The 27,717-nt window shown below is 40.4% G+C and overlaps 2 protein-coding genes and 2 non-coding genes across 4 annotated transcripts; all 4 read left to right on the plus strand.

Annotated features, from left to right (window-relative positions):
* Positions 1-2,211: 2,211 nt before the first annotated feature.
* Positions 2,212-6,873, plus strand: rpl37 (ribosomal protein L37). The gene is made up of 4 exons (XM_005917283.3): positions 2,212-2,294; positions 3,028-3,163; positions 3,467-3,551; positions 6,556-6,873. The coding sequence occupies exons 1-4, from the start codon at positions 2,292-2,294 to the stop codon at positions 6,623-6,625; spliced, it is 294 nt and encodes a 97-aa protein (XP_005917345.1). The 5' UTR covers positions 2,212-2,291; the 3' UTR covers positions 6,626-6,873.
* LOC121814174 lies at positions 2,875-2,955 on the plus strand. Its single transcript, XR_006054162.1, has one exon. It is a non-coding gene; the product is annotated as a small nucleolar RNA SNORD72 (small nucleolar RNA).
* LOC121814178 lies at positions 4,866-4,945 on the plus strand. The gene has a single exon (XR_006054166.1). It is a non-coding gene; the product is annotated as a small nucleolar RNA SNORD72 (small nucleolar RNA).
* Positions 6,874-10,925: 4,052 nt separating the features above from the next.
* On the plus strand, positions 10,926-27,612 carry LOC102289750 (prostaglandin G/H synthase 1). The gene is given in 13 exon segments (XM_005917282.3): positions 10,926-11,148; positions 11,249-11,332; positions 16,608-16,724; positions 18,226-18,366; positions 18,461-18,604; positions 19,086-19,267; positions 19,518-19,601; positions 20,525-20,771; positions 21,407-21,693; positions 22,071-22,218; positions 22,917-23,297; positions 26,009-26,117; positions 26,558-27,612. Coding segments are annotated over 13 exon segments (2,538 nt in total). The 5' UTR covers positions 10,926-11,141; the 3' UTR covers positions 27,165-27,612.
* The last annotated feature ends 105 nt before the right edge of the window (positions 27,613-27,717 follow it).

A 27,717-nucleotide genomic window follows, 5' to 3' on the forward strand; every position in this document is an offset into this window, starting at 1 on the left:
ATACAGGACAACCTGCCCTTCACCCCCTTCCCTAACTGGCTCATCGGGTCAGGCACATAAAGAACTGAAAGAGGTCAACCCTCACAAGGCAGCAGGACCAAACAACATCCCTGGGCAGGGTCTCCTCAAGCATGTGCCAGTGAGCTAGCTGATGTTCTCAACTTCATCCTCAACATCACCCTCAGCCAGAGCACTGGCGCCCCTTGTTTAAAAAAAGCAACCAGTGTCCTGCTTCCCAAGACGAGCCCGCCAACCTGTCATGAGCACTCACTCTGACCATCATGAAGTGTTTTGAGAGAGTGGTGCTGGCCCACATTCAGAACAGCATTCCGGACACTCTATACTCCCTTTAGTATGTCTACTGATCCAACAGGTCCACCTCAGATCCTACACTTTTCTCTCCCTCACTTATATAGACACACACCTATCAGAACTTCAGTCAGCATTACTACAAAAAATAGGCTGAGGGATGCGTTGAGGGATGCATCCTCAACCCTGTTCACCTACAAATGGGTCGCCTATCACAAAGATAGCATCATCCTAAAGTTCACGGATGATACTACAGTAACAGGACGCATGACTGGCAGCAACAAAACCTATGGAACCACCATGTGGCAACACCAACACTATGGACCACAAACGCCTGCAGAGAGAGGTTGGGACTGCTGAAAAGAGGATTAGAACTCCACTGCCCTCTCTGCAGAGCATCTACCATCACAGAGTTCATAGGATAGCTGTCTCCATCCTCAGTGACTCTACCTACCCCCAACATGGACTGTTCAGACTTCTACCCTCAGGCTGGAGGTATAAAAACATGAAATCTAGAATCTCCAAACTAAATAACTCTTCCTTTGCTACTCCCTTTTGGGCCCCATTATACCTGCTGCAACTTCATCTCACAGTCACTTGTATTCATACAAACCATTAAGGTGCAAGAAGCCGCTGCAGTATTCTCCTGAACAGGTGTGACCACTCAGACAATATCGCTACATAAGTGCTGATATAGGAAGAAAAGAAGTCAAAACTGGAAGCCATTGTCAAGCTTTTTTTCCCCCCACAAATTCTCAGGTTTCCAAACCGTTCCAATATCTCACTGTACATCTGCATGTCTCTGAGCTTCTGTACTGGAATATCATTAAAGTGGTGGTAAAAACCAGCACAATTCTACACTCCTGTCTTCAGCCCAGCTGTGGTGGTGGCGGTTACAAAAATCGAGAGGTGCACAACCAGCCAAAGTGACACAGGATGTGATGTCAAATTCACCGCACGACACCCATGACAACCCCCTGTCATGGGTGTCACGGCTGGTATAATGGGGCCATTAGACGTCATCTGACGTAAGCGTGCAACCATGGTTTTACAACCGTCTGCTTTTTCTCAAGTTACACACAGGTGATTGCCACTCATTACTGTTTCTACTGCACATGCTACTGTAGCATGCTAAAATGTAAATTGTGTAAATGTGTGCATAGCCTTTTGCAGCTCAGTCTTTTTATTTTATTTTAGCATATCTTATATTTCTATTGCATTAATTTTATTGTACCTAGTGTAGTTCTTTATAATTGTTTCTACTGTTTTTAAATTATGATTTTTTTTCTATTTTTTTCTGCGGAAAAAAGAAAGGATTTCATTGCATAGGACACATGTTTCTGTGTAACTTGAATCTAGAAGATAGGGTTTCAAAAAATTGTTCTAGTTTCTAACTAAATATTGAGTTTTAATAGATATTATGAAGTACTGTACAAGTATTTTTAGTTTTTAGGCTACAGACATTAAAAAAAAGCAAAAGGATAAAAACACAGTTCTTATTTCGCTCTTGATGTTTTTATATACAGTATCAATGTAAGTCTTATAAAGATGACATGTGTCATACTACGATGTAATAATGAGTGCGTTTCTTCTGTTAACTCATCAAATTCTTATATTTTGAATATCACTCTTAATATTAAATAAATACTAATCTGAAACACGTCTTACTCGACATACAATTTATAGAAAACAAAATAAAACAAAATACTTTTTTACTATAAGTTTTTTCTTTCATACGGGAATGCGTCCGAAAGGTCGTGTTTTCATTAAATAAAAACATGCACGCCGGTGTCGCCACTCAGACCACCAGTCAGCCGGTAAGTAAATAAAATTATATTTTTGTTTGTTTTTTGTTTTACCTTTTTCACAAAATGCTGTACGGAGGGGTCACATTTCTTTGTTACACAGGAAAAAGCACGGATGTAATTTGATGCAGCTCCAGCTCCTCTTCCGGTCTCTTTTCCCACAGCCACCGGAGAAAAATGGTATGTAGCAGCGCTGGTAGACAGAAATCTCGTAACATCTGTTTAATGTGTCATGTATCTGACACGAACTGAAGCCACTTCTGTGTCGGATAAACACTGTTACCGGTTGGATGATGTATTTTTGAGATAAAGTTTGATTTTAGTAAAAAATACTGTTGTTCCTGTCACATCCATCTAGCACTTGTTTGCTGCCGTTAGCCTTTAGCACAGTTGCACTGAATGGACTAAATAGTGCTAGAAGAGGACAAAATATCGTAAGCTTGACTTTATCATCGATTGTGGTTTTTTCCGGTAATCAGAAAAATAAATACATGGAAAATACATTTACGGTTGTTCGTTGGCAAAATGGCAACCGGTGTTTTTCGCCGATGTTAGCATAACTAGCATCTTTTTCATGTGGTCCATTTCTTTTGGTAACGTGTACAAAATTAGTGTCGTCAGCCACTGCAGATTTTGTCTGAGGAAAGCACACCGGCTTTCAGTGGCCGTAAAGTAACTATCATTTGAGCATGTGTGGCAAGCTGAGGCCACGAGTTGCTGCAACCACTGTGATTAAGTGTTTGCTACCACCTGAAGTTCAGTCTTGTCAGTGATGTTTTTAAAACACAAATGTCTGAACAAATGACTGCCTGTGATTCCTCCTTTTTCACTGAGACAAGACTGGCCCCGGCCTGGTCTACAATCAGATCTCCTTGAGTTGTCCCTGATCTCACATGTTTGTCTTGCTTCTCAGACCAAGGGGACATCATCTTTCGGTAAGCGCCGGAACAAGACGCACACCCTGTGCCGTCGTTGTGGGTCCAAAGCCTACCACCTGCAGAAGTCTACCTGCGGCAAGTGTGGCTACCCTCAGAAGCGCAAGAGAAAGTGTAAGTAACCTTAACACATGTAATAGAATACACTGTTTTTAAATGTGATATTGGCAAACTTTATGCTTGCTTCTAGTGTTAGTGTATTTTTTTATTTTTTTATTTTTTTTGAAATGGCAAAAACCAGCAGGTTGCTGTCTTCCAGCATATTTTAGTGTAACACCCCACTGGTTTGCACCCATGCCCTGTCAAAAAGGCTGGAACTTAACTCCTTATTATGAGCAGCACTGTCAGTATGCTGTTTAGCTCTTCATTGATGTGAAGTGCCATGCTCCCTTGATTTATGGTGCTGTTCATTTTCAGACAACTGGAGCGCTAAGGCCAAGAGGAGGAACACCACTGGCACAGGCCGTCTGAGACACATGAAGGTCGTCTACCGCAGATTCAGGTAAGATGTAAAAAGGAGCAGATCACAAAGTGTTTCAAGGTGTTCGGTGTGTTAATTTATCATGCTTCTCTCTGTCAAAATCTAACAGAGGTGCACACCTCGTTTCCTTTTTCCCCTTAACATGTTTTTGAAAATCGTCACACCGACAGGATTTTATTTTTGTAAAGCTTTGTTTGCTGAAACAGCATTTAGGTGTGGATGAAAGGCCAAAACATAGAAAATGGTTTACAATGATACCTGTGTACATGTGAATGTAGCCTTTGTTTTGTTTGGCGGTTTTTATTTCCTTAAAGAATAATAGGTTACAACTGAGGTTACAAGGTTTTTTTTTCATGCACTAAATAAATTAAATTGCCTTTTCGTCTTATATTAAATTATTGTTAATTACTTGTACCTGAGGGATACAGGTTAAAATTTCCCTTTAGCTTGAAAATGTCCTTTAAAAAAAACTTCCCATGGTGCTGAATGGGTAAACATAAGTTCCACTTCAAGCAAATAAAGTCCTGCATGTAGTCTGTGCTTTACTTCAGTTCTTCACTTTCTGAGTCTTAAATTGGTTTTTAGCCTTAGCATCAGTATTACAAAGTTGTCTTGATGGCAGGACTCTTAAACGTGTAATGAATTTAAACACCTCAATGAAAATGTTTGCAGGAAATCACAATTTGTTAAACACAAGTAAACCTGGAGTAAATTCACTTGATTTACTAGCTTGATCTATAAACCTTGGATATGTTGACAAGATGTGTTTCCAACAGGAAATATAAGCAGGATTTCTGTATCTTCTATCAGCTCGATAAAACCAAATAATTTTCCCACTTTGACAAAAAAAATTGACATAAAAAGATGAATAGTTTGTATAAAGATGTCTTATAAGACCATAATATTTGCCTTTTGACTTTAAGGGATGGTAAAATTTGTGTGCACAAGCAAATATTTGTATCAACAATTCAAGCAAGTGTTTACAAAATCTAAGAAAACTCTCAATACTGAACTTGTTTGGCAGTTGTAGTTAGCATACCACTCTTCCCCCCCCCTTTTTTTTATTTTATTGGTAGACTTTAAACAGTGTGTTAGGCTTGCAGTGTGCAGCTGGGGTTTTTCTTCCCTCTCCCACTTACTCGTCTTGCAGCAGAAAACTGAGCATAAAGAAGTTGCCAAACATTTAGTATTCACACTTCCTATTAAACAGTTTGAACATAGAGTAACGGGGTTGTGTCCTGCTGCAAATCAGGGTTGTCTTGTCATATTTAGCCCACATAGTTTTACTGTCTCACAGACTGGGTGTATGAAAATGAGGTTTGTCTTCCTCAATGCTGCTCACCAATGATGGTGAAAAAAAAAATGTCTGAACAAATGAACTTAATATGACATCACTCTTTTCTCTGAGGTGAGTGGCATTTCAAGACAAGTCATATAGAAGGAAATTTTGTCGGTCTTACTACTTCTTGAGAGTAAGTGGGTGGTTAAAACTCGTACGTTTTGATATTTATGTTATCATTTACAAAACATTCAAGCTGCACAGTGAGCAGTTATCCTATTTCAGCTTATGTAAACCAAGTCGATCTATATAGGGGTTTTACTTATTGAATGATTTTTTTAATCTGATGTTAACACATCAGCTGATTTTTCAGACACATGAAGCACAGGAACATTTTCCTAAGATTTGTTATGTGTAGTAAGTAGCTTTTTGTTGTTTGTGGCATGTTGTCAAAAAGGAAGCTTTAGGGTGCCCCCTGGTGGACAAAGCATGTGTAAGGTTAAAGCGTGTTTCTCCCATCTCTTCTTTAAGGGGGGGGGGGCATAATTGACCAGCTGTTAATAATATTAAAACAGAGATTGGAAAATGGCTAATAGCGGCTCTTGTTATAACCCCTTTGATAAGATTTATATCAGGCATAATTTATATAACCATTTAATGTAAGAATATGAAAGCCGTACTTAATGGCTCCAATTATGCATTTTCATTTTTGTATTAGTTTATGTAATGATGCCAATAACTTGCTTTTACTCCAATCTGGCAACACAACCTTGGCAGCAGCTGTTGAGTTTCCACTGTCTCAGGCAGAATGCCTGTTTAGCTGCAATTCAGTTAAATCACCTTCACTGGCTCATTAACGCTGGCAGTTACTGCACAGTTTCACAGTTCTAGCTGTTAGAAAATATTCAGTGTAAATAAATAAGGGATGGCGATGTGTGTGTGTTGGTGGCATAATGGGTGAAAGCTGCGTGCAAGCCTCACAACAGTTCAAACGTGGCCAAAATTTACAAAACACAGTAGATCTGAGGGCAAACTATCTTTAATCTCCTCTCCGCTGCTTCTGATAACATGAATAATTTACCTGAGCCCAGTCCAGCTAGCAGGCATCGCGTCTGTGTTAAATTGGGACAAATCAGGGAACCCAGTAAATATTTTTAGTAGTTGCGTGGGTGTTTTCTCCTGTTGTGATGATCTTAAGCTTTTACATGTGGTACAGCGGTGACCCTCCAGAAGTGAAGCATCTGAAATGTCTGACTCATTTGGACCTGACATTTGGTGGTCTCCTCCCTCCTGAGCGCTCGGTCTTTCAGTGTTTGAGGTAAAGAGAAGTATTATGTGCTGCCTGTAGAGGAGGACCACGTCAGTACCAACATTGTGTGTAGTTTGTGTATGAAAATGGTTTACTTCCGTTGACTCAGGGATGTGTTTTCCAGAATGATGTTTTTGGTGAAATAAACATTTGCATTCTTAACGTCACAAACTTCCTCCAGTCTCAGTTGTGCCAAGGTGCCCTGCATTTTCTATTCATTCTTCATATAAAACAAGTTAAAATCATTATTTATATTAAGATTTAATCATCAGCATTCAAGCAGGTTAGTTGGGAATAATATTTGGATCGATGTAGTGGTTTTAGCATTTTTGTAGAATAACAAACAACGTGACTTGGACTTCTTTAGCCATGATTACCTCTTAGTAAGACTAGTGTAATATGTCAACAGCATAATCAGTTTTGTTTTTGTTTTTCAGGAATGGTTTCCGGGAAGGCACCACCCCCAAGCCCAGACGCGCTGCAGTGGCCGCCTCAAGCTCATCCTAAAAGACACATTTTTGGTTAAATAAATGTGATGATAAACAGGAGTTGCAGGCTCGTTTTGTGGTCCTTGTTGTCTATCCATCCATCAGTGGCCATAAACAGTGTTGTTGTAAACAGATTTATATACACACACACTGACTTTGTTTCTTCTTGATTACATTGTATACATCTCCAGTGTAAAGGGGGGAAAAAAATCAGGAGTTTGTGAAAAGTGGAAACGAACTTGGAATAAAAGGTTTTCAGACACATGAGCTGGTGTCTTAATGTTGGAGGTTTTCTTACAAGACCAGCCTTATAAGAGCTAATGTCTGGTTTATGGAAATAGTGGGTTAAAATATAACGGTCTCATGAAAGAACACCTATGATACTGTGAAATGGTTTTAAATAAGGACAGGGGTTGTAGACATACAGACTTGCAGAAGTGGAAGTACATTTTTTTTTTTTTTTTTTTTTTGCAACATTGTGGTTGGAAGCACTGATTAAATTAAATTCAGTGAAAGTAAAAAAAAACATAATTCATATTAACAGGATTACACAACTCCATGGAGTGCAAACTTGATTAGAGTTTATGTTGAAATAATTCTATGCAGCTTGAATGTGTTTAACACAAGCAGCGAAAAACTAGCGCTAGTTGCTATCGTTTATGCCGGGTGCCCTTCCCTCTACAGCCAAACAGGAAAATAAGTATGGTTGGGTTCACGTGAGAGGTGTAGGAACCCTAAAGTTGGCTGTGGTGGTGAAAGTGGGGATAAAAAAATGTCGGATTTCTGTTTTGAGCACAAGTAGATTTTGTGCTGATGTTGCTCTAAAGCGAACTGCCCTGTGGATTTAGCATAGCCTGCAGTAAACTACGCAGTATTTCATGCAGCCTTTGAATAATTCGAAGTTGACAAAGCTCAGTTTGTTTTGTGGGAAGTTCGGGGGGGGGGGGTAATTTCCAGGGGGGTTATGACCCCCCCCCCCCAAATAAAATTATGAATTATCTTGCATAAATAGGCTTTTGATGTTCTTTACTCATTTCAGTTATTACCAGCAAAATAGTTGCATGTTTAATCATGTGGGAATTTACCCAGATTTATTTATTTGGACAGAGATCTTGATCCCACCAATGTTAGGCACAAAGTTACGCCGATGGGTCTATCAAACATCACTGAGCAGTCCTTACCTTTTAACAATAATCTCTCTTCTTCATCTCTTGTCTCTTAAATCTTACAAAGAACAGTATCTGGCTAAATCAGTTTAGTAGGAAGCAAAATCACTCAAACCATAAGACACTACAAAACACTTTAGCATCTTATTCCAGGTAAAATATTTTTAAGCATATTGTTCTAACAGTTTGTAAGGTTAAATTATCTGCTTGAAATATCTAACATTAAGCTTCACAAGAAAATATTTATTTGCTCACACACAATGCTATGATAGACTGAAAGGCTGTGTGAAACAGAAAAATGGAGACAGACTCTTGGCCAGTCATGTAGTCAGAAGCCCCAAAACACACACACTAACAGGGAAGAGAGAAATCATAAAGGGGTAACAATAATCTGGAGGTTGTGTAATCCTCATTGTCCCATTTTCTTGTGTGAAACACAAATCTGTATGTGTAGGAAAAATGTTGGTGAGAAAAAGTTGTGCTTATAAAAGTGTTGTGAAAGAAAAGAGACCAACTCCAGTGACGTGAAGACCCTACAATAACACAGAGAAACCCCAATAAGCAAATGACCCCTATTTTAACAAGTACTTAGTGACAGTAGGAAGGAAAAACTCCCTTTTAACAGGAAGAAACCAGGCTCAGGGAGGGTTGGCCGTCTGCTGCGACCAGTTGGGGGTGAGGAGAAGAAGACGGGACAAAAGACGTGCTGTGGAAGAGTGCCAGAGATTAATAGAAGAAAACGCATTCCTGTGGAAAAGCTAAAGCTAATAGTATCCTAGCATGATTCAGCGTAACAATACTAGCCTGCAGTGTTTTCATTGACATGAATTCAGTTGAGGGCTGAACTGTTTCCAAGCCGCAGCTGGTCTGAACATCTGTACACACAGGAGAGTCAGTGAGGCGAAGTTGTTTATTGGATACAACATTGCTTAAATATAAATTAGTCTGCCCACTGATTGCTTTCGGACAGAACTGATCTAGATACTAGAGTTAGTATTTGGTGGTCTGGCCTTTTTTCAAGCTACCCAAAGTCGCTAACAGCACCCATGCCTGCATAGTATAAGTGCAGCTGGAAGGCGAATAGCAATTAGTTGCTGTGTAACATCCTCAATGACAAAACAAGTCTAAATATTTAAATAATATAAATAATGCAGAAATTTCTCAGAGGAAAGTCTGTTTACAAATGAGTCAAAATACAGAATTTTTATGGCTGCAATTTGGAAATTCCCCAAGAGGCATCGCAGTGGAGAAAACAAGCGGTAGGAAGTATGTGGTGATGTCTCAACAGAGGTTTCCTTGGGACATGAAATTACCAACAATCTGAATATGGTGATTACCAGATAGAGATGATGGATGTTCAAAGTATTCCTGTTACCAGTAAATCCAAACATTTTCTAAGAAGTTGGAAAGCTTCTTAGAAAAACTTTGCAGATACAACACCAGAGCCTCGGGAGCTGCTTTCAGCACTGTTCCCAATTGCCTGTGCTTATGCATGCGTATGCTGACAAATGTAATCTACCGGGCAGTCTGTCAAGTTGATTTACAGCCTCTTTGTGTGTAGGGGTAGGATGGCTTCAATCACAGATAAGCCTCGAAGGCTTTTGCAGCAGCTGTACTTCCCAACATTCTTCCTGATGCTGTGGCAGAGTTTCTCCTTTGCACTGGCAAAATAATCCTCCACCTCTGTGAAAACTGTGTTGTCCTTTCATATTTTTAACTTGTAAATCTGCCACATGGCCAATGCACAGTCACTCAGTGACTTAGCATATATCAGACAACCTAATTCAAAAATGATGCATGAACGAGTCACTTTAAACTGACAGTAAAATGCTTTTCTTTCTTTTTAAATACAGTTGAATGCTGCAGCACTGCAAAGACTCATGGGAATGTAAATGTCTAAAAGGATTCGCTTACAAGTGCTATTATTAAGACTTTGTAGGGCATGTGTGAAGTGGTTTAAAGTGCTCGCGTGGACAGGAGAAGAGTTAAGGTTTAATAAACAATGGACCTCCATGTTTCTAGTTATTAATGTTCTCCAGCCAGTTGTTTTAGAGCAGACAAATGTTGAATCAGGGAACTGAGACGATTCTTATTTCTGTCATATTCTGACACAGACAAACACACAAAATACATAAAAGTTATAAATTGATTGATATGTCACATTGAGTGGAATAAGTATTTGATCCCCAAGCAAAACATGACTTAGTATTTGGTGGAGAAACCCTTGAGAAACTTTATAAACAGTTTAGGGTTCTTTCCTGCCACTTGGCAACCTCCTCGTGGCTCAGTCTATTGGCCCTTCAGTGTGATGAAGTCGACCTTAGCAGAAAAACACGCCAAACGTTTTCCACCTCCGTGCTTGACTTGCTCGAGTTGAGTTTGATTTTGGTTTCATCTGACCACAGAACTTTTTCCCAAGCTTGTTGTTGGCCTTACAGCCCATTCCAGTCTTGTGCAGATGTACAATCTTTGGTCTGGCCCATGGTGGTGAGAATAGAAGAAATTGATTTTGTGCAAAGGTGAGCTTTTAATACAATGAGCTGACAGGTATGTCTTTTATGTAATGTGTTGTTTTCTGGATTTTGGCTGAGATTCTGTCTTAATCTGACTTCCTGACTTCTTCTAATGGCGCCATCATGACTTCCTCTGAACTTTCATAAACTCCAGTGGCAGAGGTGACATTAAATCCTTGGCTTATCTCCCTGAGAGTTTATCCACGGCTGCTTTTCCCTCATCTCAAGCAAACATCCGAGGCAGGATGTAAAAAGCACCTGCCAAGAAACCACTCAGTTGGAAAAGTTTATTGTTCTTCTCAGTGCAGGGGAAGTGTCCTTATTAGTGTGCCATGTTAGTCCAGACTGAAATATCTCCACAACATTTTGTGTCTTTTTTATGGAAATGCAATGGGTGATGTTTTATTACGTTATACCCAGAAAAAAATGAACCAATATTAAAGACATTAAATTGAAACGATTACAGCGTCTAAAACTATTTAGCTCCATGATTTACAAGGCTTTACAATCTTAGAAGACCTTAAAACAGTGAACATGGCAATAGAAAGTTAGGCAGTATTTAGGAAGTAGGGCCACTGATCACCAGCAGTAGGCGGTAAAGAGCGGGGAAACCCGCACTTGGCTCCAAGTCACCGTCGCTCTTTCTCTCCTCTCTCCGGGGGCCATAAAGGCGCAGTGCAGCTTGGCTGTGCTCACACACAGGAGTAACCTGTTGGATAGCTGGTTTTGCTTCTCTTTCACGCTGACCCAACACCCGGATCGTCTCCATACTCCTGATCCTGTGTTTACCTGCAAAATCTGGATCCCTGCACTTTCCCACCCGTTGTATGAGTTGGTATGAAAAACTCCTGCTGGAATGAGAGGTAAGTAGAGATCGAGCCCTTTACGTAGAGGTGCTGCTCGGTGATTTGATGTTTCAGCTGCTGGACACGAAACTGACTGACTTTTAATCATGTGGGGAAGCCTCTGTCCTAGGATCAGCCTGTGCGCTTTTGTTGCTGCTGCGGGAGCCTGCGTGTCGGGGTGATGACGTTACCTCGAGCACAGGTAGGTAAAGAGGACTGGTGGGGTTTGATGCTCTGACTTATAGCATTACCTGTTATTTGGAACATTTGCTGCTTTAATAACTGCAAAGTCTGCAGCAAGAAACACACGCAGTCTGTGTTTTGACTAACACTGGTTGTTATCAGGGCTTTTTTCTGAGTGATGTGAGTGAAGCTGCCAGCAGCTACACATTCGTTTAACCCCGATAATAAAGACAGGCACTGGTTCGGTAACATGACATCATCCGCTGGAAGACTAAGGAAAAGATTATTCGCGAGTAAGGAGGCCTGCTGTTGGAACTCCTTTTAATTTAAATTCAAGTGCAGGCTGAGTATTTCTTAATGTATTTCTATATAAGGTAGGATTTCAACACTGAGCACGGGATCATTTGTCAAAGTGCTTGGATATACGTTTTGAAGACCCCTGAGGAGACCAGGCATTTCCTGCCTGGCCCATGTGGGCACTTTTTCCATCTCTCATGTCTTACACACGTAATGCAGCATGATCTGCTCTAACTTATTTCTCATGCCGACTCCACCTTTTGAGCACCGCCCTTTTCAGAATGACATTTTTTCAGGATGACATATTTACGCTCATTGTCTCCAACGGAAGACTCGCGCACAGAGATTTATGTCTAGTCACAGGAGAAAACTTTCTCCATAGACTAACTCACTCCTGGTGATTTATGTCTACATTGAATTTAATATTGCTTTTTGGAAGGTCTATGCAAGATAAAAGATGTGTGTGAGAGATTTGAGAAAGAGAGAGATTTGAACTTCTTCTGACCTCTCAAGCAGTGTGTATGCAGTTTACACAGCTGTCAGATGTAGTTACACATTTGTTAAGTGTGGAGGATCGAGGCCAGGAGGTGGCTTGGAGAGACATGAATCCACATGTGCACGAGGAAGTGTTCCATGCCGCACTGTTTTTACTCAGAAGAGCTTGGATGTGTTGTTTATCTTGCAGTTCCAATAAAATGCATAAATGAAACCCTGTACCAAGAACTGATCTAACGAGTTATGTAATTGTGGTTATCAGTGTATGGATCTTGGAGAGAAAGAATGCCTGGCCGGCCTTATCTGTCATCATAATGTAAATTAACAGGATTTACTCTCACCCGTAACTTGCATGCAGAAACTTGCGCGTCAGTAGTTTAGACGCCATCCCCCACCAACACCCACCTCCCCCACCAGCACCACCCACCTCCTCCTCACTCTGCTTCTCTGTGTGTGTCCGAGAACAAAGGTCTTTTCATGTGGATGGTTTTTCCCACACTGGTTTGTTAAACTGGTAAAGAAGTGTACGATTATCTTTTATTTGAAACCTTGGATAAATAAGGGTCTTGCAAATGCGTGTAAAAAGAAGGATAATTTATATAGGGACTATATAACACAGGGAACTAAGAATGCGGAAATGAAATATAAAGTTTATAAAAATAAGTTGGTATTAATATTGAGGAAAGCCAAGAAAGACTATTATAATAAACTTTTTCAGGAAAACAAGAATAATATTAAGGGCATTTGGAATATTTTTAAAGGAGTATTGGGTAACAAGAACACACCCTCAGATCGGTGTATTTATTTTATTAAGAATAATCAAGTTGTCGATAATGAGGCTGAAGTAGTAAACGAATTTAATTCCTTTTTTGTAAATGTTGGACCTACTTTAGCAAATTTAATTAGAAAGAATGACGACCCAGAATATGAAGTTTGGAAAGGAGAAAGTAGAGTGGTTAATTCTATATTCTTAGCTGATATTACCATAAAAGAAAAAGTAGCAATTGTAGAAAATTTTAGAAATAAAAAATCTACTGACTATGATGGTATAGACATGGTTATAATTAAAAAGACTTTAGACTGTATAAGTATTCCTCTATGCTATATTTTTAATCTCTCGTTACAATCAGGATGAAAGTGGCAAAAGTGATACCCTTATATAAATCAGGAGATAAGCATAGTTTTAACAACTATAGGCCAGTGTCTCTTAATTTTGTCACAGTTTTCAAAAGTGCTTGAAAAACTTTTTGCGCAAGACTTGATAGTTTTATTGAATAAATCAACTAATAAATGAAAATCAATTTGGATTTTGTAAAAATAGATCAACGGCATTAGCATTGTTGACTTTCATTGAAGATATTTCATCTGCAACCCATAAGAATAAATACACAGTTGGGGTATTCGTTGATTTAAAAAAAGCTTTTGACACGTTACAACATTTTATTTTGATTTCTAAATTGTATAATTATGGTGTGAGAGGTGTGGCATTGACTTGGTTAAGGAGTTATTTAGAAAATATGTACATTATCTCGGCAATACCTCTGAAAGATTGAAGATTGTATATGGGGTTCCTCAAGGTTCTATTTTAGGACCTAAACTTTTTAATTTATATATTAATGATATCTGTGAAGTATCAAAAAGGTTAAATTTTATTTTATTTGCAGATGACACAAATTTTTATTGCTCTGGAGAGAATTTGAAAGATTTGGTTGAAATTATGACTTCTGAGATGTTAAGATTAAAAAAATGGTTTGATGTAAATAAATTATCTTTGAATCTGACAAAAACGAAATTCATGATATTTGGCAATTGTGTAAAGGAGGAAGAAGTCATTATGTCCATTAATGCAGAATTGATTGAAAGAGTTACTGAATTTCGCTTTTTGGGTGTAATAGATGGAAATTTGACGTGGAAATCACATATTGAGTATATTAGAAAGAAGATGGTTAAAAACATTTATATTTTGGGAAATGTAAGCGATTTATTAGACCACAAAACAATGCGCATTTTATATTTCTCATTGTTGTTCCATACTTTAGTTACTGTGTCGAAGTTTGGGGGAATACATATGAGAATACTATAAGACCTCTAAACTTATTACAGAAGAAAGTGATACGAATGATTCATAAGAGAACATACAAATAAATTATTTATAAAATCAAAATTATTAAATTTAGGAGATTTAGTGAAACTACAGACACTATTAATTATGTTTAAGGCTAAAAGTAATATTTTGCCTTCTAAGTTACAAAGAGTATTTTTAACGTATTCGGGGGGAGAAGATAGCAGAAGGAAATTTTATTTTAAGCATCAGCTAGCTAGGACTACACAAAGATTAATGAGTCCAACGGTTAGGGGTATACGACTGTGGAACTCTCTTCATTATAATTTAAAGAGTTGTATAAATTTACATTGTTTTAAAAAGTGTTACATGTCTAACACGATAACTCAATATGAAGAATGTGAATGAAATTGGAGTAAAAGGATCCATTATTTTTTGTTTCATTTATTTTATTTACTTATCTTTTCTCCTTGTTACTATGTGGAGTGGTATATTCTGATTGTAAATTTGTTGTTTGGTTTGAGTTAGGACTGGAAATAAGTGTTAATGTTAGTTTGTTCCTTGACTTTTGGTGCCCACTTGCAATATAAGTTGGATTGTAGATAGGGGGCAGGGTTTAATAAGAATATATTCTTCTGCCTGCTCCTTTTCACACGTGGTTGCAGTGCTTTACTGACAGAAAGTGTAGTTGGTTTGTTTGAAAGAACTAACTGTGGAAACTGTTGACCAAGTGTGAAATAAATAAATAAATGAAAATGAAAATTATCTGTTATCATAGGAATCCTTTCTAATGGAGCACATTATGCACTCTTTGGGTAGATGGGAAGAAACCAAAGGAAAAGCCGCTGCTGGCTGTTAAAAACGATGCAGGTTTAACAAACTTGTACACGGGCTTCACATTTAACACCCTCCATTCATCTCATATATAAGTCTATGAGTTGTATGATTGGTTGATTAAGAATTGATTTCTGATTGCAAGGGGACAAGCAATAAGTACTTTAAATGTTAAAAGTAATGTTAAATCAAAACAGAATCTTGTGTATAAAAAGCAGCTGGTTGTGGTGGCTCTGGCCAAACTGAGTGTCAGCCGTGAAACAGAAAGCTCTGAAACTGAGTTCTTCCCAGGAAATTCACGCAAGGGGTCACTAGAGGCTGTAATCCAGACTATGTGTGGAAAATAGTTTACCATCAAACTGCACGTGCCAGCTTCATTTTACTACAAAGGAGTTTAATAAGAACAGCTAAGCATCCATGGTACAATCAACTGTCCATGTACACACACCTGCCAGGGAAGAACAGAACAGAACAACTCAGCTGTCTATTAGCCAAAGTACGAATGAGCATATTTCCCAAAGGTCAAACTTGCATGTTAAAGAAGTACAAGAATCACTTTGAGAGCACAAACCTCCACCAGGGCAGCTGACTCTCTATTTACTTTTAATTTCATTCATTCTGATTTCTTTGTTCTTTTTTAACATATGTTTACTAACATATGTTAGTAGGTAATGGATAATAGATAATGATTTATAAATAACTGGACATGAGAAACTTGTATATTTCTGAGTGAAAAGACAGCTCGTTCTCCTTCTCTTGAACTTTCTTTAAATATCTAAATGTAAAAGTGAGATCTGAGGTCAAATGTGACAAAATTCTTTGGATAAAAACTGTAATAATCCTCATATACATCATTCCCAACGTGTTGCCTATATGTGGTCAATATAAACAATGGCAGTAAGAAATTGTTAACATGAGCGCGCTCTACACATTTACAAAGTTTTATCAGAACTCATTTAAGACTTCTTTTATCCAAAACTCAAAACGCTACCAAAAGCATAACCTCCTCGGCGGAGGTAACACGTGTAACGCTTTATGTTATCGAGTAAAATGTGCAATAGTACTCCAACAATAAACTTGGTACCCAGTTATGTGGGTCTTCTCCAGAATGCTTTCCTGAGCAACGATTAGTGCTGTATAGAGCAAATTTCCAAGGCTGTCACATTTATGTTGATGTGACATCTGGTGGCTTTTTTCTCACATTGTGTCAGTGATTAATACAAAATTCCTGTAAAGAACAAAAGTTGCGCTTGGAGCAAGAACTTGTTCACCTTGCCTAATCTGCAGAGGTATTTTTTTAATAAAAGCATGTTTCCAGTAGTGCAGTCTAAGATTCCATCTGTCTCTGATTTCATGTCTGGCTCTAAGGCTTTCTTTTATTCTTTTCCTTTTTTTTGCGTGGGCATTTTCAAATAGCGGTCTGAACTTGCTCAAAGGCAGATGGTTTTGTATGGAATGCCACAGGAAGTGCCGGTGCCGCTTCAATATTTGATCTCTCTTTCAGTTTATTTCCATGCCACCGCTTCATATATAATCGGCCTACCTGACGTTCAAGTATTTCCAAATGATCTTCACATGAGTTTTCTTTTCTCTTTATTTTCCACAGTCAATCCATGCTGTTCCTTCCCCTGTCAGCACTGGGGGGTGTGCGTCCGGTACGGTCAGGACAAGTATGAGTGTGACTGCACTCGTACCGGCTACTACGGAGAAAACTGCACAGTCCGTAAGTCAGTTTTCCTCTGTGAGAGTTGTGCTCATATCCTCTTTTATTGCTGTACCTTTTAGGAATTTCAACTATTTAACTTAACATAAAACCAAAGGGTTTTGAAAAAAATGGTTTAATTTCATAGCCCCAGGCTGTCAGCGTTAAAACGTCTGTCTAGACAAGTATTTGGGAAAATTGAAGGAGCGTGGGGAAGTGCCAAGAAGAGAGCAGCTGGATTAACAAAGAACCCTCACATGCTGTAGTTCCCAGTCATTTGTTATGTATTTGGCAGACATTCGCACACTGAGTGTAATAACAGTTAATCACTGCTTTGATTGTACATGGAAAGAAAAAGACAATAGGAGCAGGAGTAGGAAAGAAAAGGAAGGAAAGGAGTATTGGACAGGAAAAGGAGTTACATGTAGACCAATGTTTTCACTTGTTGTGTAACGCAGAATAGACACACATATTGCTCATGTAGCTCCAAAGAAAATATTATGACGTCTTTATGGAGCTACCAGCCAAGTGAAAGGAACAGTTTCACATTTTTGGGAATTACACTCTTTCTTTTTTCAGGGTTTTTTGTAACAAGTAGGAATATTTAGGAATATGATACACCAATACTTATTTGTCCTGTTAATAATACACTTTTGATAAAATCAGAAGCCTGTGGCATGACACAAAAACTTGCATTGTCCTGCTTTCTCCAGCTCGTGTTAAACCTTTTTCACAATGTGTTCAGTTTGTTATCATTTAAAGGTAAATGGACTGTACTATACTCTACCACACATTCACACTCCGATGGATGCATCGGAAAACAACTTGGGGTTAGTATCCTGTCCAACAATATTTGGCAGACTGGAGCAGCCGGAGATTGAACCTTCAACCTTCAGATTAGCCATTTGTATGTGAAGTCCCATTCTGAAGCCTTGAGATGAGCATTTTACTCATCATATGTCATATAATTCTTCTTAGACTTGGGTTAACCTGATAGAGTAGCAAAAACGAGCCAAACCCCAGTAATTTGTGCTGCTTCTGTTCTTTAATGCTACCGCAACCCTACTTTGGTGCATAGTGGGGATTTGATTACATCTACAAATCGGTAGTGGATGTAATCAAAATCAAAGTCATTAACCCTAGATTTTTGGTGGAGTAGCCCTAAAACCACATAATAAGATTCTCATGTTGATGTTTTGGTTTAAACATAAGCACATTTTTAAGGTGTTACAGCAAAACCAGCTGACGCAGTAAACTTGGAGTTTTTGGGGCCCCGAGGGAGGCCGATAATGAGACAGAACTGCCATTATATTTCACTTCATTCAGTAATCCACCGACTCCAGAGGTGTGGGTGGCAATTCAGAAGTCTTGATCCTGGTTTTAAAAGCAAGACCATGCCTGCCAAGTGTTCTGCTCCATAATGACATAGCGACTTTGTTATTTAGAGTAGATTTCCAGATCCCCAGTTGCCATGACTTCCAGTAATAACAAGACCATGTCTCGTGATGTTCTGCCATTCCAGCCGAGCTTTGGACCCGAGTGCGTCAGTTTTTCAGGCCCAACCCAGGTGTGGTGCACTACATTCTCACCCACTTCCACTGGCTCTGGGACATCATCAACCACACTTTCCTGCGGGACGTCCTCATGCGGCTGGTGTTAACAGGTCCAGAGTCAGCAAACTTATTGTAGAGAAATTCATTCTGGATGTTTTTTACACGTTCTGTGTATCTAATACATCTGTTTTTTTGTACCAACAGTGAGGTCAAACTTAATTCCCAGCCCTCCAACCTTCAACTCCAAGTATGACTACCTCAGCTGGGAATCCTACTACAATCTGAGCTACTACACTCGACTTCTGCCTCCGGTGCCAAAGGACTGTCCCACACCTTTGGGGGTGAAAGGTTAGCTTCCAAGGAGTCACATTTTGTAATTAGGGGAGTGTGATAGAAATTGAATACCAAATCGACACCCAACAAGCGGACTGAAACATGACTCAACATGAATCAAACTTTGCTAGTCATGGTTTAGAATCCCTTGTTATTTTTGTTATACTGTCCCCAAGAGGCCAGTGTCTGCTATTGCTCATTTAAATGTGCTTTGTCAAATGATGGTTGATGATTCTGTTGATTAAGAGTATAAATTTAAACATCTGACAACAAATGCTGGCATCAAATGTAAGCTCACATAGTTCCAAATTTAAATCCACATTTTTATGCAAAGAGTGTAGTTTAAGGATTGCTTTTATCCATATCTTCTCCTTGGACTGCGCAGAAGTGCAGTTTAACATGTCAGCTGTGTCAGAGCTTCAGTATTATGGCTTGAGTCGGGTGTATCTGTGTTCCCCCCCGGTATGGTGCATGATGCTGTGGTGTTTCTCTTCAGGCAAGGCTGGGCTACCTGACCCTGAGGTGTTGGTTGAGAGGCTTCTGAAGAGAAGGACGTTCCGACCCGATCCCCAGCGCACCAGCCTCATGTTCGCCTTCTTCGCACAGCACTTCACCCACCAGTTCTTTAAGACCTTCAATCGCATGGGCCTCGGCTTCACTAAGGCTGTCGGCCACGGGGTCAGTCCATCCTGATCTTTGGTGTGCAGCACATTAGCTTTGTTAAGGAGTTAGTGTTATATACATAGCATAAGAGCAGAGGGAAACTTCTAGTCTTGATTCTGTCTTTTTGTTCAATTTCAGCAGTATAATTTACATTATGAAGCTGGAGGTTGGTGGAAGTTGGAGGGTAACTCCAGATGAAGTAGCAGCGGCTTTTTACAATTACACCTCTGATGCTTTTTTTGGTTCTCTCCTGCGACTCAAACAGGTGGACGCAGGACACATTTATGGAGACAGCCTGGATCGTCAGCTAAACCTCAGGCTTCTCAAAGATGGAAAGCTGAAATATCAGGTAAAGTCATTTGCAGACTTATATCTGACTGCTTTATTAGGGACGCCTGTTCAACTGCCCCTTAAGTGATCTAATCAGCCAATCACATAGCTGCAATCACTGCTTGCAGACATCCGACATCGTGATAATCGACTTCAGCCTGCTTTCATTTCAGCCTGTTGTGTGGCAGGGCTCATCAGCAGATGTCAGAGAAGTGGAGTAGCTTGCATCCAATCAGTGGTGCTGCTCGATAAAAACCCTCCGAGCTCAATTGCACTGTACTGATTGTACTGATTACACACACCACGGTTAGCTGAAGCTCTCTCCTTGTTTCCCTCATTTAAGATAAATATGTTTTTAAGTGGAATTTGTGTGCATCTCCTTTTGTGTTCAACCCGATTTGTAACAACATGTTGAACTGCTGAAGTTCAAAGAGAGCATCAGGGTGGGGACAAAAGGTGGTGTAAGTCATTTTGAACGTGGCGTGGTTGTTTGTTTTGGATGCCTGCAGTTCGTGTGGGCTCACCAAAATTGAGTAATAGAAGAGTGCTCAATTTCAGAGCAAGGCTTTGTGAAAACATGCACAGATCCTGGCTTGTATCGACGGCTGCTGCTGGTGTGAGGGATATTTTTCTTGGCAAACTTTGGGCCACTTAGAACCAACTGAGTATCATTTCAACACCACAGCCTACCTGAGTATTGTTGCTGTGTATGTTCATCCCTTTATCACCTCAGTGTACCCATCTTCTGTTGGTTCTATTGGTCCAACCTGGTACTAGCAGGGTGTAGTTAATGAAGCAGCCAGTGAGTGTACATGTTGATTTAGAAGCGCAACTGTCAGTTCTGCAGTTCTTTTTAAAATGAAATACTTGATCTTCATTAACATTGTGAATTACAGATGACAGTGACTTGTATCATCATTCTTTCTTTTTCTGTCCTGTCAGTTAATTGATGGAGAGATGTACCCTCCCAGTGTCGCTGATGCATCTGTTAGAATGAGCTACCCTCCCGGAGTCCCCGCTGAGGCTCAGATGGCTATCGGTCAGGAAGTCTATGGACTTCTCCCTGGTTTGGGAATGTACGCCACGCTGTGGCTGAGGGAGCACAACCGAGTCTGTGATATATTGAAAGCGGAGCATCCCACCTGGGACGATGAGCAGCTTTTCCAGACCACACGGCTCATTATTATCGGTGAGTTAGACACAGTTCAAAAGGAACAGTGAGCCTGGCATTGCAGACTTCAAGTGTTTAGTGCAAGTGGCTAGGACATGTGACAGTTCACTGCTTTTTCTAATAACAAGTTAACTAGTTTAAATAAAATTTAGCAAAACATGTTGGATTTTATACTAAATTTGGTTTAAAAATGACTTGGTTTTTTTTCTTTTTTGAAAGTTTGAGCCAGGCTTGTTCCTTCCCAGCATCTGTGTGGTGTAGTGGTTAATACGTTTGCCTTACACAGGAAAGAGCCTCAGTTTGATGTCGGGAACAGACTCAAACCCAGCCTCAAGTGGGTCATAAGATGGTGTACTTCTAGTACTGGTCTCAAGTCAAAATAAATGTGAAGGTTGCATCAGGAAGAACATCTGGCATAAAATCTGTGCCTAATTGAAAAACATCTGCTGTGGTGATCATTTGGGGAAATAACAAGCAGTCTTTTGCCTTAAGCAACCACTGAATTCCGCACAGGTGTAGCCAGAGCCTGTTCTTTACACTAAACTATTGCATTTAATTATGTATTGTTTTTTTGGTAAACTTTGTTTGTTTAACTTGAGGTCGAGTCACTGTCTGCTTGGTGCATTTTTCTTTAATCCCTTTGCTTCTCGAAGGCGAGACCATACGAATCGTGATAGAAGATTACGTGCAGCACCTCAGCGGATACCTGCTTCAACTCAAGTTCGATCCCACCCTGCTGTTCGGCTCTCCCTTCCAGTACGGCAACCGTATCGCTCTGGAGTTCAGCCAGCTCTACCACTGGCACCCTTTGATGCCCGACAGCTTCTTAATAAATGGGGACGAGCTGTCATACGAACAGTTTCTCTTCAACACGTCTGTTCTGACGCACTACGGCGTGGAGGCCCTCGTGGATTCCTTCTCCAGGCAAATTGTTGGGCAGGTAGCAAACGGCACATGTTGTGTAATTGTAACACACAGTTATGGTGCATTTTTACAAGTTAGAGTTGTTTGGACGTCTGTGTTTTATAACTCGCTTTGTAACCATCAGCAACTGAAGTGTTGCACAATTCAGTGATCCATGTTTAAGGATTTCTGGCAGTCGCACAAAGTTTTCCTGTTTTTCTTTATCATACTCTGCGAGTGATATAATGTGATCGCACGCTGACAGCTTGTTTTCGTACTGATAAGCTGAGGCTTGTGCAGACTTCTGCAGTAAGCCATGTGTTTCAGTCACTTTGTACCTAACTTCTCACAGGATGTCTTTTGACTGAGGTCACTCCATATTGGTTACTTACTTCTCCCACCGTTGACCCACAGATTGGCGGTGGGCACAACATCAATGCGATGGTCACCAAAGTAGCCGTTGGGACCATCAAGGAGTCCCGTGAACTTCGCCTCCAGTCTTTCAACCAGTACAGGAAGCGCTTTAACCTCACGCCATACACGTCATTCAGGGAATTCACCGGTAAGGCAAATGATTCTGTGTCTAGCTCACATGGCACAAATTTTAGAAGTCCACGCAAACAGCTGGACGGACACTCCTGGAATTAATGGCATCTGCTCTCTTTTTGGAGCAATTTTTAAAGCACTGGTTTTGTCAAAGTTATTTTCTTCCCTCTGCTGTCCTCTGAAGGGTAGCGAGGGGATGCATTTGCATCAGAATCTCTATTTACATGTCACGAACTCCACTGAGTGTCCACCTTAAACAGTCATGTGCCGATTTACATCATGCATCTCCCTGACATAGAGAGATTTTCAAAGAGCTTACAACTCCACTGACTCCGTGATGAAGATGGAGAAAGACTGTGATAGTTCATAGAGCCTGAAAATCCACGAAAGAGGTGTTTTAAGCCATAGTCAGTGAATTCAGTAGCTGCTGATTGGACCCCTTGAAGAAGCAGCAGTAGGCCTACAAAATAAAATCAAAGCCGGGGGAAGGCTTCATCACCTGGTCATGAAATTTCACAGCAGTGTGTCTCACTCTATTGGAGGAGCTCTGTAGAAAACCTCCCTGTCAAAACTAATGTGCTGAACTGATCTGCCAGCCTTACAGCAGTATTGGTTTAAAACCTGCAAATATTATCTGTAAAAATCTGTACTGTAATGATGTCGATGACCTGCTTCATAAACATCCTATTTGACATATTTGGTCACTTTTTGCAGATAATGAGGAGATAGCACGAGACCTCGAAGAGCTCTACGATGACATTGACGCACTGGAATTTTACCCCGGCTTGTTGTTGGAGAAAACACGAGCGGGGGCCATATTTGGAGAAAGCATGGTGGAGATGGGTGCCCCCTTCTCCCTTAAAGGCCTCCTGGGAAACCCTATATGCTCTCCGGAATACTGGAAGCCCAGCACCTTTGGAGGAAAGGTGGGCTTTGAAATAGTAAACTCTGCCACACTCAAGAAGCTGGTGTGTCAAAACACCAGAACGTGTCCTTACGTGTCATTTAGAGTACCAGCAGAAGAGAAGCAAGAACACGGGCGGGAAGGTGACAGAGGGCAGACTGATGAGCTATAACCTTTGCAGACATCAGAAGGTTGTTTTGTTTTTGTAAGATCATTATATGAAGGTAAAAGAGGCGGCTGCTAAATAAAACAATTTTAAAAAATTAGTGTTACAGATGTTTGCTTGGAAAACATCAGTAATGCTTGCTTGAACAGCACTGGAGAGTCACACAGGAATCAAGAGCTCAGAATGAAATCAAATATGCCTTTTCCTTTATTTTGCTCACTGTCTCATACACTTGAACACAAATACATGAGGAATAAACATGTTTTTTTGTAAATAAAACTTGTGTCCGAAGACTGAAATGATCACAATACCTGTTCGCACTGTCCATCAGTAAACGTTTGTACTGTCTGCAGAATTATTTTGAAAGATCTCATTGCAGCTCAGCATAAAGACTGAAATAAAACTGCCCATTCATTCAAACGTACTCAGGCTTCAACATTATTTACGACCCAATGATCATTATCTCTCATGACTGTTTGTACCCCACCCACATTACTCACCCACTGCATCTCATAAAACCAGTGTATTCTTTGGCTTAAAGTTGAACACCAATGATAGCTGATGAGAGAGACCTGCCCAGTGCTATGTAACTGCAAGTCTTCTTTTTTTCTTTCTTTCTTTTCTTTTTTTAATAACCAGGGTGCACAGCGTGGTTTAAAATACACATATAACTAAATTGCCCTTGCTTCATAGTTTAAAACATGTGTTCTTGCTATATGCACTTCTGCATACATACATATGGGATTATATATGTCCGGAAAAACCACATATACAGTCTGTATGTACCTGCTATTTGTCTTTTCAGATGATTTGCATTGTGTAATCGTTTATATAAACATGGGAATGCAAACCCGTATCTTTTCACTGATTTCAGACAGCTTTTGTGAAAAATATTTAAAAGGAAGAAGGAATGATAAAGTCAAAATATTTAGCTTGGCACTGATTGTAGAAGCCATAGCAGCACTCTTTTTGCCCTCTAGTGGTGAAATAGGGAGTTGCATAGTTTATCTTCCAGCAACTTCCCGCACCTCATGTGTTGTCTTTAGGCGCCCTCGGTAAAGTCCAAACTCACAATAAAGTCAAAACTAAATATTACAGTGTCACCACAGTGGGTTGACATATTAGTTTGGATGGAAACAGTATCATAACTAACTATTTAGAAAGCAGTTCGGATCTTCTACTGCTTGATTACGTCATTTTTAAGCTTATAAGTAAATTAAATACTCGCGTGCTGCAATTGTTTGCAAAGCTATAGAAAGTAAAATTGTTTCGTTACAATTATCGGAGAGGTGAGTTTCAGCGTGTCTACATAACAGACAGGATGCAGTTTAAACTGGCTGCAGTTTCGACTTCATTCCGATTCTCTTTACCCTCGAATCATTATTACGACACGTCAGTGAACCCTGAAGGCATCACGTTTGTGTGGAAGAGCGGCTTGAGGCGGCTGAACTAGTGGATTAAGCTCGGGCAGCCAGCGAGCCGGTTATTAAATTGAGGTAAGAAGCCGGGTGGTTACAAGTAGTGGATTTATTGTGTCGTTTTAATGCAATATATGATGTAGGAGTCGGCTTCGTTTTAACGCAATCTCGGGTAATGGCTGCCGCGGACTCCCAGGAAGTCAGCATAGGAGAAGTAGCTAACCCACGTAGCTAATGCTAACCACCTTACTTTCTACAAACACCCAACCCACCAGCTGTTCGGCCCGCGTCCTTACATAAACAAGCTAATTGGATTGTCGCCATTTTCTTTTCAGTACGGCACATGTACTGAAATAACAGCAATAGTGAATGTAAATGGTTGAGCTATCTGTCTCAACATCGGCAGAGGCTCTCAGATCAACTCTCGTTAGCTGTTATCTTCGCTGTCAGCTGCTGTGCTGGGACAATAATAAAGCAGCACAGTACCGATTCATGCCTCATATTGTGTATGCTGTCATAAGTAAGAGGGCAGTGTGAGGAATGTCTCTCTCCCCGTCTGCCCATCTGTACACACCGGCTCTCTTACATACGGATCGGTGCATCACAAAAGGCCTCTTAGCTTAAGTTTAATAAACTGGCACACTTACTCTAAGCTATGTATAGTGTGTGGCCCACTTTCTGTACATAAGCCTTTCCTAGCTGTGTTTATCTGTCTGGATTATACAGCACTATACTGGACTATTAAGCAATGAACGCGTTTTTTTATCCGATTTATCCAGATTTTTATCAGTGAGGTTAGAAGTCTTTAATATCTCGGAGTCGTTGTATTGTGTGCTTATTATTCATTATTAAACTAGTTCATACTGCTTCCCACAGGCGAGCCGTCATCATGACTACTCTGGATGACAAGATCCTGGGAGAGAAGCTGCAGTATTACTACAGCAGCAGTGAGGATGAAGGCAGCGACAATGATGATGAGGATGGGGAGAACAAGACCATTAGGGATGCTGAAGTCAGGGAACCCGAGATAGACTACAGCGCAGATGGAAGTGCTGTGAACACAGGTTGTACAAACAGATGTAGTGCATTCACAGAAAAAAAAAAATTGATCCCTTGTCACAAGGCAGCAGCCCAAAATGACATCTAAATAAATTATCTGGTTATTTTTGACAAATAAAAATGTCAGAAACTTTTTAAAAAAAAATCCTTGGAGCTTCCCTCATTTTTAAGCCATCCTTGTGTTTGACTTTAATCGATCTTTCATCTGTGTCATAAGAATATAGAGTGTGTTATGGTAACAGTGGCTGTTCTGTGTCAGGGCCCAAGGGTGTGATCAATGACTGGAGGAAGTACAAGCAGCTTGAGGTGGAGCAGAAACAAGAGCAGAAGAAGGAGATGGAAAGACTGATCAAGAAGCTGTCGATGACATGCCGCTCTAACCTTGACCAGGAAAAGGACCAAGAGAAACAGAAGGCACTTCAGGAAAAAATCCAAGGCAAAGTAAGTAAATCAGACTAACAGAAGACACATGAAAGACCTCTGAAAACCCTCGTTTAGCTCAGACCTATTGTTGCTGATCGGTGGCATCCCTCCTGGGGTGAATGTAGGCAAAGAGCTGATTATCAAGGACAGCGTGAACATGGTAAAACAAAAAAACCTCTATTTTCTAGACTCTGCACCATTGATTGTATTTGTGGATGGAACAAACAACATACATCATATACTCAATAGGCTCAAGATGCTTTTTCTTTTTTTCTTTAATGAATAAAACTCGGTCTAGTTTATTCCAGTTTTTGTCCATAGTCCACTCTCTCCTGGCTGTAGATTCATATTCAAAGAATACAAAGAAGTGTGAATTGTGTTGCACACACTCGTCTGATTTTGTGTGTTCATTCCTGTCTGCTTCACAGATGACCATGCAGGAGTACAACATGCTTCAGGAAGAAGAGGATGATGAAGAATTCCTCCAGCATTACCGCATGCAGCGCATCGAAGAGATGCGGCGCCAGCTGTGCCGCGGCAAGCGTTTTGAGCAGGTCTACGAGCTAAACAGTGGGGAGGAGTTCTTAGAGGCTTTAGACAAAGAGGACAAAAGCACCCTGGTCATGATCCACATCTACGAGCCGGACGTCCCGGGCTGCGAGGCCATGAGCGGCAGCCTGATGTGTCTAGCTCAGGAATACCCGCTGGTCAAGTTCTGCAGCGTGCGCAGCTCAGCCATCAGCACCAGCGCACTGTTCAGAGACAGCGCTCTGCCTGCTCTGCTCGTTTACAAAGCCGGGGACCTGATCGGCAACTTTGTGCGGCTCACAGATCAGCTCGGGGAAGACTTCTTTGCCGTAGACCTGGAGGCCCTGCTGCGGGAGTACGGCTTGCTGCCCGAAAAGCCTCCCGTCGTCCCAAAGATGGTTCGCAACGGAGCCATCATACAGAGCACTGTGAGCGACGAGGACTCTGACCTTGATATAGACTAGAGCCATAGCTTCTAACATGTATGATATGCTTGGGAAAACTGTGTACACAGATGTGGCCCCTCTGTGGCAACAGAGCGAGCCTTGACTGACACCTCACCACTCACGCAGCCACACACAACCAGCATTAAAGCAGAACCAAAAGTGAGTGCAGACACCACAACTTAGTGCATTTCATCCTATCATTCCATAGTAAATATGAGTTATTTGATGAGTGTAAATATCATTATCAGAGGGTTTCAGAATACTGTAGATGTTTTACGTTTTGTTTGAGCTGACAACTTTACCTATTTATTGTGTTAAACCACATTGCCGTGTATTCATGTGCTTCACTGTGTAGAATAGAAAACCTTTGGGCCAAACTAACTATTAGTTAATTTTCTAACTTTTATATGTGCTCCACCATATCAAATAGTCAGGACAATAAAGTGTAAAGTGTTTGGACTTGGTATTTTGTTGTCTTTTTATTTGCTGGAATCTGTGTAAAGTTTAAACTGCATCATCAACATTATTCAGTTTAATTCAGTTGTACTTTTGTAGTGCCAAAATCTGCCTT

The sequence above is a fragment of the Haplochromis burtoni genome, unplaced genomic scaffold, assembly GCF_018398535.1.
Source record: "Haplochromis burtoni strain Fernald_Lab_line unplaced genomic scaffold, NCSU_Asbu1 Contig_23, whole genome shotgun sequence".
Taxonomy (NCBI): domain Eukaryota; kingdom Metazoa; phylum Chordata; class Actinopteri; order Cichliformes; family Cichlidae; genus Haplochromis; species Haplochromis burtoni.